The 20,873-nt window shown below is 37.6% G+C and overlaps 1 protein-coding gene across 5 annotated transcripts in view; it reads right to left on the bottom strand.

The window, feature by feature from the left end:
* The window catches only part of PLS3 (plastin 3), a 90,348-nt gene that overhangs the window by 27,908 nt on the left and 41,567 nt on the right, over nt 1–20,873 (bottom strand). For all 5 annotated transcript variants that reach the window (XM_036839848.1, XM_036839851.1, XM_036839852.1 and 2 more), the window contains 2 exons: nt 17,886–17,966; nt 424–587 (listed from right to left, as the gene is read on the bottom strand). In XM_036839848.1, the coding sequence (XP_036695743.1) occupies nt 424–587; nt 17,886–17,958 (237 nt within the window). In that variant the 5' untranslated portion in view covers nt 17,959–17,966. The remainder of the gene's footprint in view (nt 1–423; nt 588–17,885; nt 17,967–20,873) is intronic.

The raw sequence follows: 20,873 nt of genomic DNA, 5'->3' as shown, positions 1-20,873 counted from the left end.
GAGTAGCAAACATCTTTTTATCAGAAAGTTCAACTCAGGAAGCGTCCAAGACTGTGAGTCAGGGTGTATCATTAAAATTTGGGAGTACACTGTTCCCGATAGAAAAAGCACTTCGAGGATGTCATTCCACACCTTGAAAAATGCCCTTTATTGATGCCCCCAAAGGAGACTGTTCACCTTACACAGTGAGCACAGCGTTATATCTTTGATTCTGTCAGTGTTCTTTTCTTGATTCTTTTGTTAAGATATTCTAATGGCTAAAAGAATGAACTAAATGTAGTGGGTGGGATGAGAGAAATTTTATTAGTTATAACAGTACTACTATGATATATTTAGGAACTTAATAGGACTTACTACTAAAAGACCCCACAAGACAAAGGAGCAATCATCACTTCTAATAATGGTAGGTTTTCACATACTTACATAAACAAATTCGTCAAAACTTATCTTCCCATCTTTATACCTGTCACCATCCAGCATGAGTTTTTGAATAATTTCTCTCACTTTATATCCCGGTAATGGCATATTAGCTTCCTTGAAAAGCTCATGAAGTTCATAGTCACAGATGAATCCATTGCTCTTGAGATCTTTGTAAAAAGGGAGACCAAGCAAAAATGGAAACAAATTAACCTATTAGAGTATTTTTCTTCATTTTAGGCTCAGTTCATAAGCTCACCTAAATACAATGTTTTTCTTTCTTATTGTTTGGTACCTAAGGCTGTTTGAAAGGGAAATGCAAATTTTAACTGAAAAGGGCATGGTTTACATCATGTTTTTTATGTTCTAAACAGTGTATAAGTAGCTTTACTTAAAAATAGCATCCCTAATATTAAGAAAGCATAGTTGTTTAACAAAATTATTATTAAATCATAAAGCTGACAGGACTTTAAAAATTAAAGAATTAATAGATTATACACCAATAAAACACTGCCATGGTATAAAACAATTTCTACTGTAGCTATTTAGAAGTTTTATGCCCCTTATTCTCCCCTTAGTCTAATAGAACAGTTTATGAATTAATGCTGATTATATTACACAGCACACCTGAAATTACAATACCATCTTCAGTGCCAATTTTTTCAAGAGTTAATGTAAATAAACGTTAAGCCAAAACAAATATAGAGTTCATAAAAATAAATGCAGTCATGAGTAATGCAAATGTATAAATAACTTCTAAATTTTTGTGCTTTCATAACTTAACACTGTATCTAAGTGCTAATGAGGCTTATTCTGAAACTGTTAAAAATGGGAAAAAAACCTGATCAATGACGAAAAGTTAATTTATTGGAAAAGAGGGCTAATGTCCTGAGGGTTATAATCACTTGGGTATATTTTTTTAGTAAAGAAAGTTGGACTTTCAACAGCAATTTCAAATACTTATTGTTCAAAAATGCTTTTTATTCCTTAGGTCCTCCACTGATTTTCATATATAAATTTAATTATAATAAAGGGAAGCAATCTGAATAGAGAAATGACTCAAGATGACCACAACACCATTCAAGAAAATGTACTATGAAGTTAATCTATTTGATATATTACTGCTTAAAAACTGTACCAGAGGGCTTCCCTGGTGGCGCAGTGGTTGAGAATCTGCCTGCCAATGCAGGGGACACGGGTTTGAGCCCCGGTCTGGGAAGATCCCACATGCCGCAGAGCAACTAGGCCTGTGAGCCACAACTACTGAGCCTGCACGTCTGGAGCCTGTGCTCCACAACAAGAGAGGCCGCGATAGTGAGAGGCCCGCACACCGTGATGAAGAGTGGCCCCCGCTTGCCGCAACTAGAGAAAGTCCTCGCACAGAAACGAAGACCCAACACAGCCAAAAATAAATAAATAAAATAAATAAACTTGAAAAAAAAAGGCCACAAGCAAAATTATTTAAAAAAAAAAAACCAAAAACTGTACCAGATACTGTTCCTGGGATTGGGGATACTGCAATCAATGAAAGAAAGTCTTGCTGTACAAAAGCTCACATTCTAATGACAACTAATAAGCAAATAACATATAACATAAGGTATGATTATAAACATAATGTAATATGGCGTAAGTGCTATGAAGAAAAATAAAGAGGGGTTAGGGGTTAGACTAGGGGCTATTTTGCCCCCCAGGGAATATTCAGAAATGTCTGGAGACATTTTTGATTAGCACACACAGCTGGGGGTGGGGAAGATGCTCCTCGCATCCAGTACATAGATGCCAGGGATGCAGCTAAATATCCTACAATGCATATGACCCCCCTTCCACAGAACTGTGCGGCCCAATACGTCAACGTTGAAGTTGAGGAACCCTGCATTATAGTGACAGGTGGGGATGTGGGTGGTGGTGGGGGTGCTATTTACACAGAATGCTCAAGGACAGCCACTTTGATGAGGTTATATTTGAATGAAGACTTATGTGAGGTAAGAAAGCACATCATATGGCTATCGGGGGGGGAAATTTTAGGTAGAGCAAACAGCAAATGCCAAGTCTCTGATGTGGAAGAGTGTCTGGTGTGTTTTGGGGACAGCAAAGATCCAGTATGACTTCAGCAGAGTGAGCAAAGGAGAAAATGAGAGATGAGGTCAGGGAACTGATCATAAAAGCTCTTATTCAAAATATTAAATCCCCTGTATGAAACCAATACATTGAAAGCTGATGATATTGTTATGTTTACTTTTAATGAAGTATATGATTTTAGAGTCAAATATTCTTAAACATAGATTACCATATTTTTAATCTATCAATTAAAATATCTATACTTTTAAAGCATCATCACCAAACTACCCAACACTTCTGAAAACCACTAATATTTTCTTTGAGGTAAAGCACTTGATTCCCCTAGGGCACATCTTCAAGTTTTTTTGCTTTGAACTTATAAAAGGCCATACATCAAACACTTGATTAGTAAAGTGTTTATATGCAGAAATCAATCCAGCAACAACATCTGCAGCTGCTAAAAAGAACAAAGTAATCCACGTGGCACTGTGGCAGGATTTTAGCAATTTTTGATGAGTGAAATTCTTGGGTTTCAATACACCTTCTCCTATGCATATACCAGTCTATTTCTCCCATTTTCTTTAAAAAGTTAAAAAAGAGCTCAGTACTACAGAGTTAAGTGTGACAAAGTGAAAGATACACAGCATAGATGAAGGGACACAAGAGAGATTAATAGGACACCAGATCTAATTTCATCTTGGCTACTAATTTGCCCAAGTCATCTCTCCAGATCTTAGTTTTCTCATCTGTAAAAGGAGGGCTTTAGATCAAATGATCTCTAAGGTCCCCTTTTAGCTCAAAAAACTGGAGATAAAAACCATCATACACAAGAAAAATACAGAGCAATAACATTCTGATCACTACTATACCTCAGTATCTAAATACTATATTCCTTCATTTTATGATATCTTTAGAAAAGGAGATAGCTTATTCCTTGCAACTATCAAAACTCTTTCTGAGAGACCTACAAGATGGCAGAAGAGTAAGCCATGGAGATCACCTTCCTCCCCACAAATACATCAGAAATACATCTACATGTGGAACAACTCCTACAGAACACCTACTGAACGCTGGCAGAAGACCTCAGACTTCCCAAAAGGCAAGAAACTCCCCACGTACCTGGGTAGGGCAAAAGAAAACATAAAAAACAGAGACAAGAGAATAGGGACGGGACCTGCACCACGGGGAGGGAGCTGTGAAGGAGGAAAAATTTCTGCACACTAGGAAGCCCCCTCACTGGCAGGGATGGGAGTGGGGGAGCTTTGGAGCCACGGAGGAGAGCGCAGCAACAGGAGTGTGGAGGGCAAAGCAGAGAGATTCCCGCACAGAGGATCAGTGCCGACCAGCACTCACCAGCCTGAGAGGCCTGTCTGCTCACCCGCCCGGGCGGGCGGGGGCTGGGAGCTGAGGCTCGGGCTTCGGAGGTCAGATCCCAGGGAGAGGACTGGGGTTGGCTGCGTGAACACAGCCTGAAGGGGGCTAGTGCACCACAGCTAGCCGGGAGGGAGTCCGGGAAAAAGTCTGGACCTGCCTAAGAGGCAAGAGACCATTGTGTCAGGGTGCACGAGGAGAGGGGATACAGAGTGCCACCAAAATGAGCTCCAGAGACGGGTGCGAGCCGCAGCTATCAGCGTGGACCCCAGAGATGGGCATGAGACGCTAAGGCTGCTCCTGCAGCCACCAAGAAGCCTATGAACAAGCACAGGTCACTCTCCACACCTCCCCTCCCGGGAGCCTGTGCAGCCCGCCACTGCCAGGGTCCCGTGATCCAGGAACAACTTCCCCGGGAGAACACACCGCGTGCTTCAGGCTGTTGCAACGTCACGCTGGCCTCTGCCGCCGCAGGCTCGCCCCGCATCCGTGCCCCTCCCTCCCCCCGGCCTGAGTGAACCAGAGCCCCCTAATCAGTTGCTACTTTAACCCCGTCCTGTCTGAGCGAAGAACAGATGCCCTCAGGCCACCTACACGCAGAGGCAGGGCCAAATCCAAAGCTGAACCTCAGGAGCTGTGCGAACAAAGAAGAGAAAGGGAAATCTCTCCCAGCAGCCTCAGGAGCAGTGGATTAAATCTCCACAGTCAACCTGATGTACCCTGCATCTGCGGCATACATGAATAGACAACGAATCATCCCAAAATTGAGTCAGTGGACTTTGAGAGCAGTGAAATATATATATTTATTTACTGATTTGGTTGCTCTCTTCCTTTACATATATATATATATGTGTGTGTGTTTATATTTTCTCTTTTTGTGAGTGTGTATGTGTATGCTTCTTTGTGTGATTTTGTCTGTATAGCTTTGCTTTTACCATTTGTCCTAGGGTACTGTATGTCCGTATTGTTTTTTTTTTTTAAGTATAGCTTTTAGCACTTGTTATCATTGGTGGATTTGTTTTTTGGTTTGGGTGCTCTCTTCTTTCTTTCCTTTTTTTTCTTTTTTTATTACTTTTTAATTTTTAAAATTTTTTAATAATTATTTTTTATTTTTATTTTAATAACTTTATTTTATTTTTTTCTTTCTTTCTTTTTTTCTCCCTTTTTTTCTGAGCTGTGTGGCTGACAGGGTCTTGGTGCTCCGACCAGGTGTCAGGCCTATGCCTCTGAGGTGGGAGAGCCGAGTTCAGGACATTGGTCCACCAGAGACCTCCTGGCTCCACATAATATCAAAAGGCGAAAGCCCTCCCAGAGATCTCCATATCAATGCTAAGACCCAGCTCCACTCAACGACCAGTAAGCTACAGTGCTGGACACCCTATGCCAAACAACTAGCAAGGCAGGAACACAACCTCACCCATTAGCAGAGAGGCTACCTAAAATCATAATAAGGTCACAGACACCCCAAAACACACCAGCAAATGCGGTCCTGCCCACCAAAAAGACAAGATCCAGCCTCATCCACCAGAACACAGGCACTAGTCCCCTCCACCAGGAAGCCTACACAACCCACTGAACCAACCTTAGCCACTGGGGACAGACACCAAAAACAATGGGAACTACAAACCTGCAGCCTGCGAAAAGGAGACCCCAAACAGTAAGTTAAGCAAAACGAGAAGACAGAGAAACACACAGCAGATGAAGGAGCAAGGTAAAAACCCACCAGACCAAACTAATGAAGAGGAAGTAGGCAGTCTACTGAAAAAGAATTCAGAGTAATGATAGTAAAGATGATCCAAAATCTTGGAAATAGAATGGAGAAAATACAAGAAATGTTTAACAAGGACCTAGAAGAACTAAAGAGCAAACAAATAATGATGACCAGCACAATAAGTGAAATGAAAAATTCTCTAGAAGGAATCAATAGCAGAATAACTGAGGCAGAAGAACGGATAAGTAACCTGGAAGATAAAATAGTGAAAATAACTACTGCAGAGCAGAATAAAGAAAAAAGAATGAAAAGAATAGAGGACAGTCTCAGAGACCTCTGGGACAACATTAAATGCACCAACATTCGAATTATAGGGGTCCCAGAAGAAGAAGAGAAAAAGAAAGGGACTGAGAAAATATTTGAAGAGATTATATTGAAAACTTCCCTAATATGGGAAAGGAAATAGTTAATCAAGTCCAGGAAGCACAGAGAGTCCCATACAGGATAAATCCAAGGAGAAACACGCCAAGACAAGTATTAATTAAACTATGAAAAATTCAATACAAAGAAAAAATATTCAAAGCAGCAAGGGAAAAACAACAAATAACATACAAGGGAATCCCCCATAAGGTTAACAGCTGATCTTTCAGCAGAAACTCTGCAAGCCAGAAGGGAGTGGCAGGACATATTTAAAGTGATGAAAGGGAAAAACCTACAACCAAGATTACTCTACGCATCAAGGATCTCATTCAGATTTGATGGAGAAATTAAAACCTTTACAGACAAGCAAAAACTAAGAGAATTCAGCACCACCAAACCAGCTTTACAACAAATGCTAAAGGAACTTCTCTAGGCAGGAAACACAGGAGAAGGAAAAGACCTACAATAACAAACCCAAAACAATTAAGAAAATGGTAATAGGAACATATGTATTGATAATTACCTTAAATGTAAATGGATTAAATGCTCCAATCAAAAGACATAGACTGGCCGATTGGATACAAAAACAAGACGCATATATATGCTGTCTACAAGAGACCCACTTCAGACCTAGGGACACATACAGACTGAAAGTGAGGGGATGGAAAAAGATATTCCATGCAAATGGAAATCAAAAGGAAGCTGGAGCAGCAATTCTCATATCAGACAAATAGACTTTAAAATAAAGACTATTACAAGAGACAAAGAAGGACACTACATAATGATCAAGGGATCAATCCAAGAAGAAGATATAACAATTGTAAATATTTATGCACCCAACATAGAAGCACCTCAATACATAAGGCAAATACTAACATCCATAAAAGGGGAAATTGACATTAACACAATCATAGTGGGGGATTTTAATACCCCACTTTCACCAATGGACAGATCATCCAAAATGAAAATAAATAAGGAAACACAAGCTTTAAATGGTACATTAAACAAGATGGACTTAATTGATATTTTTAGGACATTCCATCCAAAAACAACAGAATACACCTTCTTCTCAAGTGCTCAGGGAACATTCTCCAGGATAGATCATAACTTGGGTCACAAATCAAGTCTTGGTAAATTTAAGAAAACTGAAATCGTATCAAGCATCTTTTCCAACCACAATGCTATGAGACTAGATATCAATTGCAGGAAAAAATCTGTAAAAAATACAAACACATGGAAGCTAAACAATACACTACTTAATAACCAAGAGATCACTGAAGAAATCAAAGAGGAAATCAAAAAATACCTAGAAACAAATGACAATGAAAACACGACGACCCAAAACCTATGAGATGCAGCAAAAGCAGTTCTACGAGGGAAGGTTATAGCAATACAATCCTACCTCGAAACAAAAAACATCTCAAATAAACAACCTAACCTTACAGCTAAAGCCATTAGAGAAAGAAGAACAAAAAATACGAAAGTTAGCAGAAGGAATGAAATCATAAAGATCAGATCAGAAATAAATGAAAAAGAAATGAAGGAAACAATAGCAAATATCAATAAAACTAAAAGCTGGTTCTTTGAGAAGATAAACAAAATTGATAAACCATTAGCCAGACTCATCAAGAAAAAAAGGGAGAAGACTCAAATCAACAGAATTAGATATGAAAAGGAGAAGTAACAACTGACACTGCAGAAATACAAAGGATCATGAGAGATTACTACAAGCAACTCTATGCCAATAAAATGGACAACCTGGAAGAAATGGACAAATTCTTAGAAAAGCACAACCTTCTGAGACTGAACCAGAAAGAAATAGAAAATATGAACAGTCCAATCACAAGCACTGAAACTGAGACTGTGATTAAAAATCTTCCAACAAACAAAAGCCCAGGACCAGACGGCTTCACAGGAGAATTCTATCAAACATTTAGAGAAGAGCTAACACCTATTCTTCTCAAACTGGCCCAAAACATAGCAGAGGGAGGAACACTCCCAAACTCATTCTACGAGGCCACCATCAGTCTGATACCAAAACCAGACAAAGATGTCACAAAGAAAGAAAACTACAGGCCAATATCACTGTTGAACACAGATGCAAAAATCCTCAACAAAATACTAGCAAACAGAATCCAACAGCACATTAAAAGGATCATACACCATGATCAAGTGGGTTTTATCCCAGGAATGCAAGGATTCTTCAATATATGCAAATCAATCAATGTGATACAGCATATTAACAAATTGAAGGAGAAAAACCATATGATCATCTCAATAGATGCAGAGAAAGTTTTAGACAAAATTCAACACCCATTTATGATAAAAACCCTCCAGAAAGTAGGCATAGAGGGAACTTTCCTCAACATAATAAAGGCCATATATGACAAACCCACAGCCAACATCGTTCTCAGTGGTGAAAAACTGAAACCATTTCCACTAAGATCAGGAACAAGACAAGGTTGCCCACTCTCACCATTATTATTCAACATAGTTTTGGAAGTTTTAGCCACAGCAATCAGAGAAGAAAAAGAAATAAAGGGAATCCAAATTGGAAAAGAAGAAGTAAAGCTGTCACTGTTTGTAGATGACATGATAGTATACATAGAGAATCCTAAAGATGCTACCAGAAAACTACTAGAGCAAATCAATGAATTTGGTAAAGTAGCAGGATACAAAATTAAGGCACAGAAATCTCTTGCATTCCTATACCCTAATGATGAAAAATCTGAAAGAGAAATTAAGGAAACACTGCCATATACCATTGCAACAAAAAGAATAAAATACCTAGGAATAAACCTACCTAAGGAGACAAAAGACCTGTATGTAGAAAACTATAAGACACTGATGAAAGAAATTAAAGATGATACAAACAGATGGAGAGATACACCATGTTCTTGGATTGGAAGAACCAACATTGTGAAAATGACTATACTACCCAAAACAATCTACAGATTCTATGCAATCCCTATCAAACTACCAATGGCATTTTTTACAGAACTAGAAGAAAAAATCGCACAATTTGTATGGAAACACAAAAGACCCCAAATAGCCACAGTAATCTTGAGAAAGAAAAACGGAGCTGGAGGAATCAGGCTTCCGGACTTTGGACTGTACTACAAAGCTACAGTAATCAAGACAGTATGGTACTGGCACAAAAACAGAAATATAGATCAATGGAACAGGACAGAAAGCTCAGAGATAAACCCATGCACATATGGTCATCTTATCTTTGAGGAAGGAGGCAAGAATATACAATGGAGAAAAGACAGCCTCTTCAATAAGTGGTGCTGGGAAAACTGGACAGGTACATGTAAAAGAATGAAATTAGACACTCCCTAACACCACACACAAAAATAAACTCAAAATGGATTAAAGACCTAAATGTAAAGCCAGACACTATCAAACTCTTAGAGGAAAATATAGGCAGAACACTCTATGACATAAATCACAGCAAGATCCTTTTTGACCCACCTCCTAGAGAAATGGAAATAAAAACAAAAATAAATCAACGGGACCTAATGAAACTTAAAAGCTTTTGCACAGCAAAGGAAACCATAAACAAGACGAAAAGACAACCCACAGAATGTGAGAAAATATTTGCAAATGAAGCAACTGACAAAGGATTAATCTCCAAAATTTCCAAGCAACTCATGCAGCTCCATATCAAAAAAACAAACAACCCAATCCAAAAATGGGCAGAAGACCTAAATAGACATTTCTCCAAGGAAGATATACAGATTGCCAACAAACACATGAAGGAATGCTCAACATCATTAACCATTAGGGAAATGCAAATCAAAACCACAATGAGGTATCACCTCACACCAGTCAGAATGGCCATCATCAAAAACTCTACAAACAATAAATGTTGGAGAGGATGTGGAGAAAAGGGAACCCTCTTGCACTCTTGGTGGGAATGTAAATTGATACAGCCACTATGGAGAACAGTATGGAGGTTCCTTAAAAAACTAAAAATAGAACTACCATACGACCCAGCAATCCCACTACTGGGCATATACCCTGAGAAAACCATAATTCAAAGAGTCATGTACCAAAATGTTCACTGCAGCTCTATTTACAACAGCCAGGACATGGAAGCAACCTAAGTGTCCATCGACAGATGAATGGATAAAGAAGATGTGGCACATATATACAATGGAATATTACTCAGCCATAAAAAGAAACGAAATTGAGTTATTTGTAGTGAGGTGGATGGACGTAGAGACTGTCATACTGAGTGAAGTAAGTCAGAAAGAGAAAAACAAGTCTTGTATGCTAACACATATACATGGAATCTAAAAAAAAGAAATGGTTCTGAAGAACCTAGGGGCAGGACAGGAATAAAGACGCAGACGTAGAGAATGGATTTGAGGACACGGGGAGGGGGAAGAGTAAGCTGGGACGAAGTGAGAGAGTGGTATGGACGTATATACACTACCAAACGTAAAATAGATAGCTAGTGGGAAGCAGCCGCATAGCACAGGGAGATCAGCTCGGTGCTTTGCGACCACCTAGAGGGGTGGCATAGGGAGGGTGGGAGGGAGACGCAAGAGGGAGGAGATATGGGGATATATGTATAGCTGATTCACTTTGTTATAAAGCAGAAACTAACACACCATTGTAAAGCAATTATACTCCAATAAAGATGTTAAAAAAAATGAGTTACCAAGAAGAAAATTAAATTTAAAAAAAAAACTGTTTCCACGCCAGCAATTTCTGATAGAAAGATATTTTTAAATGTATTCTACTTTTCTCTGACTTCTGAAATGACATATCTGAGCAAAATTTAAGCATGTTATTTACTCCAGTTTAGAGCTAGAGTGTTGTTCTTTTTGTATTCTCAGGGATACAACAGAAGTGGAAGGTAGAGATGTTTAAAAATAAATATTGGAGAACTATAATGAATTCAGGGCTACATGAAACTAATAAAGGCCCTGAGAGTCTAGTCTATCTGGCAGTTTCTTTGCTTTAGGTAGAAGAGAGGTACAGGCAATGGGGGAACTACCACTTGTGTGCACCCTCTCTGAAATAACCTCTCTTGAGCATTAATTAGAAGCTCACTGATGTGATTAAAAGATGCCAGGAAGTAGCCACCCTAAAATATAACTAACATAAAATAACCATATGTGGAAATACCATTTTGAAGTAAGTGTAGTAGTAACAGATGCTTTTAGTAATGGACAGGAACGTTTTAAAGGGCGGTTGGAGGAATAAGAATTTGTCATTACCTGACAATCTTATGAGACTGTAAATCTCTTGATGAAGATTCTTCTAAACCTTTTTATCTCCCACCCCAATATGTAGCACAGTACCTTGCATAGAATAAGCAGAGGGAAAAATAATTTTTGTAGAATCATTGATCCTCAAGTATTTTTTAGTTAATTTTTATTGGAGTACAGTTGCTTTACAATGATGTATTAGTTTCTGCTGTACAGCAAAGTGAATCAGTTATACATATACATATATCCATCCTTTTTTAGATTCTGTTCCCATATAGGTCACAGTACTCATTACAGAGTATTGAGTAGAGTTCCCTGTGCCATACAGTAGGTTCTTATTAGGATCCTCAAGTATTAAACCAGGAAAAGAATGCTCTAATCTAATGAGCATTTAAAAAACAGAACTAAGCAAACAACAATGACCAAAAAATGCAGAAATAGCACTGAAAAACTGAATGGCAATTCATCAGGAAACCCTGAGGACAGAAATATCTCTTAAATAACATTCAATCTCATTCCCTTTGTTCTAATTCTGTCCCCACCCAGCAGCCTTCACATCTGTAATTTGGTTTTCTAAGTGAACACACCCACCAAGGAGTCTCCAAGCAGACTACCAGTGATGGCTGTCAGGTCAGGACCTCTCTCTCGTTCTAAATGTAGAAACCTGCTTTGACTTTATTAAGAAATACCTGTGCATTTGTATAGCAGGAGTCAACCTCCAGAGCAAACTGAGTACCTACTCTGTGGCAGGCACAGCGCTAGACACCAAAGATACAGAATTAATCAGACAGAATCTGTGGCTCTTACTTGAAACTGTGGCTTCAAAATACTTATAAAAATTTGGAGTCACTTTGAATCTCTTTCCTGTATCTTTCCTGATATGGGAAAAGAATCATTGACCATGTGTCATCTACTTTTACATATTTGTAAAGTTTTATCTACTCTGTTTCTCCATATTTTTAACAGCAGATCTGGCGTGTAATACCTCCCGAGATCAAAGGCATTTTAGTGTTAGTACTAGTAAATTACTGCAAGGTTTTCTTAGAGTCCCTAAATCATACCTTTTGAAGAAAACAATTTTAATTTCAGTAAGGCAGAGGGAGCCTAAAAAGGCAGCTTGCAATTAATTTTGGAAAATCTCCCAGCTGCTAAAGTACTTGAAAGACAAAACAGGGTGCAATTATTTTAAAAGAGTTTTATGCTAATTTTATTTCCAATCCCCAGCCAAAACACACACACACACACACACACACACACACACACACACACACACACACACACACACACACCCTTAAACAATATCAGAGATCTAATGTGCTGCGCTTCGGAAGGCTAGAATATGTGACAGCACAAAGGCATTTTAGAAAGCTTCCCCCTCTTCAGTGACGTTATTAACCAGGAGCTCGAGACTATGTTTGATGGTGAACTTTTCCTATTCTGAGTTTTGACATAAACATGAGAATTTAATAACAAATGGACCCCAAAACACAGCTCTAGATTGAAAGCAGTTTTAACAGCTGGAAATCACAACCTCCTGGCATGATGGCAGTCCTTTATTTTCTCATTAAAGCTGCCAGTATTCTGAAGGCCCTTTCTGGCTCATTTGCCCCTTCTGGCTCATTTGCCCCTTCCTTGTTAACTACAGATTGGTGTGGGGTGGAACAGGTTCTGCATTTCGAAGACTCTTCTGTTCCAGCATCATATTTTCGACCACCCGATAAAGTAGATATTATCATACAGCCTGTATTATCTACAGCATTCTCAATGTTTCTGCAAACACAGGTCTCAACTGTCCGGTTCAGAAAATATGGTCAGTGTGGGCAGACACTGACGGGCTGCAGGCAAAAAGAAGAAACTCCACCTACCCAATGAACAAAGTTCCCGCATGGAGTCCAGAGCTGAACTTCAAGAAATGGATCAAGTGTTCTATTTTTAAAGAAAGATAGCTATACTTGAAAAAAAAATCACTAAGACACTCCCAGTGCTGTACCAGAGATGCCAGTGTCTCAGTATCTTTCAAACTGGCTGCTGAATTCATCAGAAAGGAACCAAATGTTTTTAACAACAGATCCTCTCTGTCTGTCTGTCTCTATGATGACACATGTAGGTCCACATCTGCATTGTTTTGAAAGAAACCTCATTATGCTCTCTTACCAAGTATTATTTTAGATGCCAGTTAACTCTCCCAAAACCCTCCCCCCAAGTAACCTTAAAGTAAATAAACTTATTATACAGCCATGTTCCTGCAGAAGTTTGAATCACACCAAGAATGCATATCCTTAAAAGGAAATGTTTTCCCTCCCCTTGCATCCTGTTATTTAAGCTATTTTAAGTACTTGTCTGGAGAAAGCTGAGCCAGAATTCAAGTGGTTTTGATTTTAGCTGCTGTTTTACACTGACCATGTCCAGGTGGTATGTGGTACAATCTATCACTTCAAATGCATCTTTTGGGGGTGCTACTTTGTCTTATAAATCTGACAGTGAGAAAGACCGGGATTTCCCTTGACCCCTGGGTTTTGTGTGTAACTGTGTGTTGCTTTATTCATCCTTGAATCTGTTAAATCTAGTGTCTTTCTTTATAAACAGGTCACGTATGTGTGTCCTCATCTGCAACACATATGCAACCTCTTTACAAACCCACTATGGACAGTACTCATTAGGACTTAAAGAAGAAAACCAATCAAGTGCAGATGCACATCCTTTCAGAAAAGCTGTGTTTAAAAGTTCCATTTAGTTTAACCAATATATTCCACAAATTTTTTGCACTAAAAAAATGACAAAAGGAATCTATATATTTAACAATAATGGATTTAAACACACACACACACACGATCCTGATTGCCTATGAAAGCACACAAAATATTAATTTAAAAGACTCAGCCAAAAGACTTGTGCAGAAGAATTTAGATTATATTCCACCCTCAGATCTAAGCAATAAAGTCGAGCTTTCATTAGGTATTAAAACTTTAGAAAAGGCAGCTGCTAAACATCTCCAGATGCTTAAACACGGGTTTTGCCTTTCACAGCTTATACCTTTTGAGGTAGCTCATTCCAGCGAATACATATAAGAGGCAGTTTAATGAGTCCCAGCTAAGGATAGAATAGAGGTCGCTACCAAAGAGTTCATCCTAATAGTGGATCCCCAAAGGTGGAGGTCAATTACAGTTGAAGGCTGGACAAGGTTAGAGGTCTGAGACCAGGCAATCAAAAATGCTGTCTATCAATTGTTTTCCAACTCAAAATTTCCAGCAGTTTGGCCATCATTTTCCACCTGCTGCCACTTCCCCACTTAAAAAATACACACACCCACATGAGCGCATTCTCGCACACCCCCAATCTGTGCTCCTATCTTCCACACAGTCAAAACATGGTTTTCAGACTATCCTGAGACCTTCATTTCTAATATTCCATCAATAATTAACCAGATGGCACAGTGAAAGAGCACTGGTTTATTTTTTTTTTTGGTTGGGCTGTAGTTTTAATTTTTTAAGCCATAATTAAACAAATATGCACTGGTGCCGTCTTATTGAATACTAAAAGTAAATTAAAAGAAACCACCATGCTTTTTGCGGCATCATCCTGATGTGGGTTTTATATACTAGAGAATATCAAGTAATTTGAAATAACTCAACTTCCTGAGATGAGAAAATCTGGTACAGCTACAATCACCATAACCAAAAATTTTTGTCTTAGTTTGGTGGGCAGCCTCAAAGGAATATACCCACACTCTTCCTAGTCATTTATGAAACCCCATTATTTTATTTCAAAAGTGCTGAATTCCTATTTGGAAAAAAAACCTGAGCGGCTATTGCTTAGGAGAGAAAAAAGCGTTTGCAGGACTAAAGACAATCTGAGAAGATCTACATTACATGAATTTATCTTTATGACAAGGCATCATTCAAATGATCTTTAGCTTCCATAACAAGATTAAAGTCCCAGAGTGTAAAAGACATTTTCTCCTTGGTAAAATATTTACTTCCTAAGTGTTCTGAAAAGTTTTATTTATTCTTCTTTAGAATGAACTTATACAGCATTGCAGCATTTTAAATTAAAACAGAAACATTATGAGGTAGGAAAAAATGAGAGCCAAGGCTTCTGCTATCCCAGTGGAAAATACTGGAAACAAATGTTGAGAAAACGAAAATAATTAAATGAAAATATACTGCTTGGAACTTAACACTAAGCAGGTGCAGAAAGTGAGTGAAAGGAGAATTGTAAATCTTAATACTCGATTTTTATTGCTAGTAAAGAGAGTTTCAAAGCACTATTAATTGATTGAACAAAACCCATGATTAGTGGTAATTACAGAGATTTTCTCCACACACTATTATTTTGCTGAATTTCTAAAGAGATAATCAAGGCTATTATTTTTAATAGATGGGAAAAATCATATAATGATTTCCATACTGTGTCACAATTGAACTGAGACAAAGTAGTCCTCCCTCCCCTCCCCTCCCCATAAGAAAGAACTGTCAGGAAAATAGGTTATAGAGCTTGTTTTTAAAATCAAGTTTCCCTGAATGAAAAAAAAAAAAGGATTTCCATAACACCTTTGACAGTTGCCTAAGGGCTCTGCAAATAAGAATAACTAAAAACTACAAATATTTTAAAGGAAAATCAAAAGATTCAGCTGGGTCTTTAAACACTTTTCTAAAAGACAGACTATACACAAGCATATTAAAAATATGCTGAAAAATATAAATTTTATGTGTTACATTGTAATGGCCAAAGCCTTCAGAATAAATTCCGCCATGATGAAAATCTTCATAACAAAGACCGCTTGTGATAATGACAAAGTCCCAGTACATGAAAAGACTACCTATAATTCCTTGGAACTCAATCAATTAACTATTTATGTATTGAAAACCTAACCTGTGCAACAGTAAGCTAGATACTGAGGGGGAATACAAAATAATAATATGTGGAACAGACAGAAATTTTGGACTCCAGAATCCCTATTTACAGCATATAGAGTAATAAGAGTCTACATATCATAGAAATACATGCCTGGTAGGGCTTCGATAAGACACACGGCTCAATCTCCCGCCTTTGGGAAGGTGTTTGCCTACCCTAAACCCTCCAAGATGTATGATTTAAAGTAAGACAGTAGTTCCACAATGACCCTTTCTTGCAGTCCAAGCTTTAATTGATCTCTCAGTTCAATTTAGCCCTGTTTCCTCCTTGGAGATAACTGGTCAACCCTCTTTATATCATTAAGCTTTAAAAGAGCAATTAAGCTCTTTTACTGATAAAAGTATCCTAGTGCCATCAGGTAAGCCATATTCAAATTAGCTTTAATTTTTAAAAAATATTGCACACAAATATTTCCAAGATGCTGCACATGAGAACAAGGCTTGTATTCAACAATAAACATTGATTTGAGGAGGTGAGGCCTTGCAGGTTAAGCAATAGCACTAAGGTCCCCACCCCAAAATCCTATTCATAAAAAAAACAAATCAGGCTGTCCCAAACACTGAAAGATGAATATAAATAAAACAGAAGGCTTGAAGGAAACAATTATGATAAGAACAATTTCTACAGAATAATGTGATTTAAAAAGTCTTGCAGCCAAGAATTCACCTGCTGTTTTTTCATGATCAATCTATATTAAACTGAGTAGTACACTTCTTCCAGTAAGTGATATATATGCCAAGTTAATTGACTGCCTTTTTTTCGTACACACACACACACACACACAATAGTGTTAGATCCAGGACTTATTTTTTCCTAGTTAGAATTCTGATGGGATTATGAATAGTCACGCTGGCTGGGGGAGTCATTATTTTTCCCAAGGCATGTTGTTATTACTAAATGACTTCATAGAAAATGTTGCTCATAAATGTATGGGAATAGGGATGTGTATTTCCTCACTTTTCACTGATGGGGTTCCCAACACAGGTCAAAGAGTAGATTCTGATTTAAATAACAAATCATTTTGATTTAACTTCATACCCTTTAATCAAGGAGATACCAAATAGTATTAGTCTCCCTCTCAAAGCACATGTTGACTCATGTGAGCACACACATCAATAATCAGGTCTTACCTTGTTTTCTCATTATCTTCACTGACTTGACCTGAGCACTGAAATTTGGAATGTAAATACTATAAATTGCTTCCATAGCTGCTGAATTCGAAGACATGTTATGTGATGTTTAAGGATAAACCAAGTGGCATGCTAATCCCTCCCATCTTATACTGATGCTAATTCAATTTAAGAAGGTTGAACAGTGTGCATTCTCCAAAGGCACATAAATAAGATCCATGAAAAAGGCAGGAAAGCCACGCTAATTAGGGAAAGGTAAAACATCATCTAATGGTTCTTAACATCTTCAGGGGTCACCTGGCCCTTTAAGAATATGGTGAAAGCTCCAAATCCTCTCCTCAGAAAAATATGATACACAAAATACGATAACAACACAAAATTTGTCTAAAAATTTCAGGAGCCACAGCAGCCCCCAGTTAAAGACTGGGACCCTGGACTAAAAACCTTTGACCATATTAGATACTAGATATAATTAGCAATAACATAGTTTAAAGTGTAGCTTCTAAAACTTTATTCCATTGGTTTTAACTACCTTGCCCTAAGTTTCATGATTAACCATTCATATAACTTTTCAGAGAAATAACTTTGATTAGTACCAAATAAAGATTGCTTTACTATAGTTACTCTACAAAAAACACTTACCGACTTTTGCAAAGGCCTCTTTGAGTTCATCAAGCTCATCTTTGGAAATCTGAGTGGTAGCCATCTCATCCATTTAAAGATCTAAAGAGAAACCAGAAGGGTTTAAGACTTTAAACAGAAACAGAGTCATAGATACAGAGAACAGGTAGTTGCCAGAGGGGAGGGGGGAGGGGGAGGAAAGAAATGTGAGGGAGCTTAAGAGGTACAAACTTCCAATTATAAATTGGAAAATAAATAAGTCACAGGTATGAAATGTACAGTGTGGGGAACATAGTTAATAACTATGTAATATCTTTGTGTGGTGACACATGACAACTAGACTTATCATGGTGATCAGTTTGAAATGTACAGAAGTATCGAATCACCATGTTGAGTAACAGGAACTAACAGTGCTGTGGGTCAATTATACTTCAAAAACAAACTCATAGAAAAAGAGATCAGATTTGCGGTTACCAGAGGCAGAGGTAAGGGGAGGGGGAATTGGATGAAGGTGATCAAAAGGTACAAACTTCCAGCGATAAGATAAATAAGTACTAGGGATGTAATGTACAACACGACAAATATAATTAAAACTGCTGTGTGTTATATATGAAAGTTGTTAAGAGAGGAAATCCTAAGAGTTCTCATCACAAGGAAAACAATTTTTTTCTACTTCTTTTATTTTGTATCTATATGAGATAATGCATGTTTACTAAATTTATTATGATAATTATTTCATGATGTATAGAAATCAAATCATTTTGCTGTTCACCTTAAATTTTATACAGTGCTATATGTCAATTATATCTCAATGAAACTGGAAGAAAAACATTTTTTAAGACTTAAAAAAATTTTGTGATGATTATAAGCACTCCTGCAAACTCTGATTTTAGGGATAATTTAGACTTTCTAGAAATGCAAACTACTAAAAACATCTGAATAGGTCCCCATATTTCTAGCTACAGCCATAATAAAGAAAACAAACAAATGAGAACTTATCATTTACCAAAAGTTATTCAGAAAAAAATACTTGTGAATCTTCCTTTCAAGGACAAAATCTTACATTACGTTCAAAGAATGTAAGGAAGGGGAAGGTACCGAGCAATGACAGAAATTCTTGGTTATATGTGCCAAAACTAAGTCAAAATTATGTGACCAAAGATTTGTGTAAAATATAACTTTTTGGGGGCTTCCCTGGCGGTCCAGTAGTTAGGACTCCACGCTTCCACTTCAGGGGGCACGGGTTCGATCCCTGATTGGGGAACTAATATCCCGAATGCCATGTGGTGTGGCCAGTAAATAAATAAATGAATGAATAAATGTTAAAAAAAACCTAACTTTTTCATTTAGCATTTATGTATCTATCTTACTGGCTATTTCCATTTTTCCCATCTTTATTGAGATATGTGACATATAATACTGTGTAAGTTTAAGGTGTATATCATAATGATTTGATATACATATATATTGCAAAGTGATTACCACAATAAAAGTTAACACATCTATCACCTCACATAGTTATCACCATTTTTTCCATTTATATATCACCATTTCCATATATCACCATTTTTTTCCGTTAAGCCATTTAAAAATCTTTCACTGTGAAAAAACTGATTTTCAGATAGCATAAAAACAGTTATCAATCATCCCCATTAAAGGAGGAGTCAACTAAAACAAATTATTTTTGGCTTTGATACAGAAACACACACAAGAGCAGGCTAATCAACACATCTTTGTGTACACAACTTATTAATATTATTTGAGTTTATACTCTTTCTGATTTGGCCCTATTTTACCTATTTAACCAATAGTCAGGGCTTGGCAAACTATGGCCTGTTGGCCAAATCTGGACCACTGCTTATTTCTGTATCGTCCCCAAGCTAAGTATGGTTTTTACAGATAAACATTTGCTGTCAAATGTTTGAACCTGAATTAAGTGAAATGTTACCCCAGGGGGGGAAAAAAAAATTCCATTCTTCTCATCAGTAGAGTTGTATTACCAAAAAAAGTACTCAAATATTTATTATATTTTGACTTTTGTCAGTAAAAATTTGTGGAAATAATATTTAAACCCTTGATATTAATAATGTAATATTCTTATTTTGCCTCTTGGCGTACAATATTCATGATGTGGACCTTTACAGAAAAACTTGACTGAGCCCTGCAACAGAGAAAGGAGGTCTGTACCACAATGGAAAATTCCCACATACCAACCTATTAACAATTTTTAGACAGAAGGAAATGAAAATGATTATGTGTTGTCCTTTTTTTTTTGGCTTTGTTTTTTTCTGTCTTTTAAACCTTTTTAAAGAACTTTACTTTTTAGAGTAGTTCACGGCAAAATTGAGCAAAAAGCACAGAGAATTCAGTTCCCATATACCCCCTGCCCTCACACTCGCACCGCCTCCCTCATTATGAACATCCTCCATCAGAGGGGTACATTTGTTACAATTGATGAACCTTCTTTGATACATCATTGTTACCTAAAGTCCATAGTTTACATTAGGCTCACTCTTGCCATTGAAATACATATTACGCATTTTCACACCATTATAGTATCATACAGAATAGCTTCACTGTTCTGAATGTGTCGCCTTTTCAAAAAAGTAGTCTGTGTAAAATTTCACAAACTATGTGAAATGCAAATTAGAGATCTTATATTTACCCCTTTTAGACATTTCAAAAATAATTTTTGAATAGCCTTTCATATGTATTTGTGGGATTTATTTATTTACTTCTTTATTTATGGCCGCACCGCGGCATGTGGGATCTTAGTTTCCAGACCAGGAATTGAACCCGTGCCCCCTGCAGTGGAAGCATGCAGCCCTAACCACTGGACCACCAAGGAATTCCCCCTTTTAGACATCTTTATTAAAAGTTAAAAAATTACTCGCCAACTCATCTTTTTTGCCACGATGACTAATAGTACAGAGACACTCAAGAGAGAGCTGGGCCACATCTGTCTTCTGCACACCCACAGTTGTCACTTCTAGAACTTATCACAGTCCC

The sequence above is a fragment of the Balaenoptera musculus genome, chromosome X (assembly GCF_009873245.2).
Source record: "Balaenoptera musculus isolate JJ_BM4_2016_0621 chromosome X, mBalMus1.pri.v3, whole genome shotgun sequence".
Taxonomy (NCBI): domain Eukaryota; kingdom Metazoa; phylum Chordata; class Mammalia; order Artiodactyla; family Balaenopteridae; genus Balaenoptera; species Balaenoptera musculus.
The sequence above is the reverse complement of the archived record's forward strand: the minus strand, read 5'-3'. Positions and strand labels throughout refer to the sequence as shown.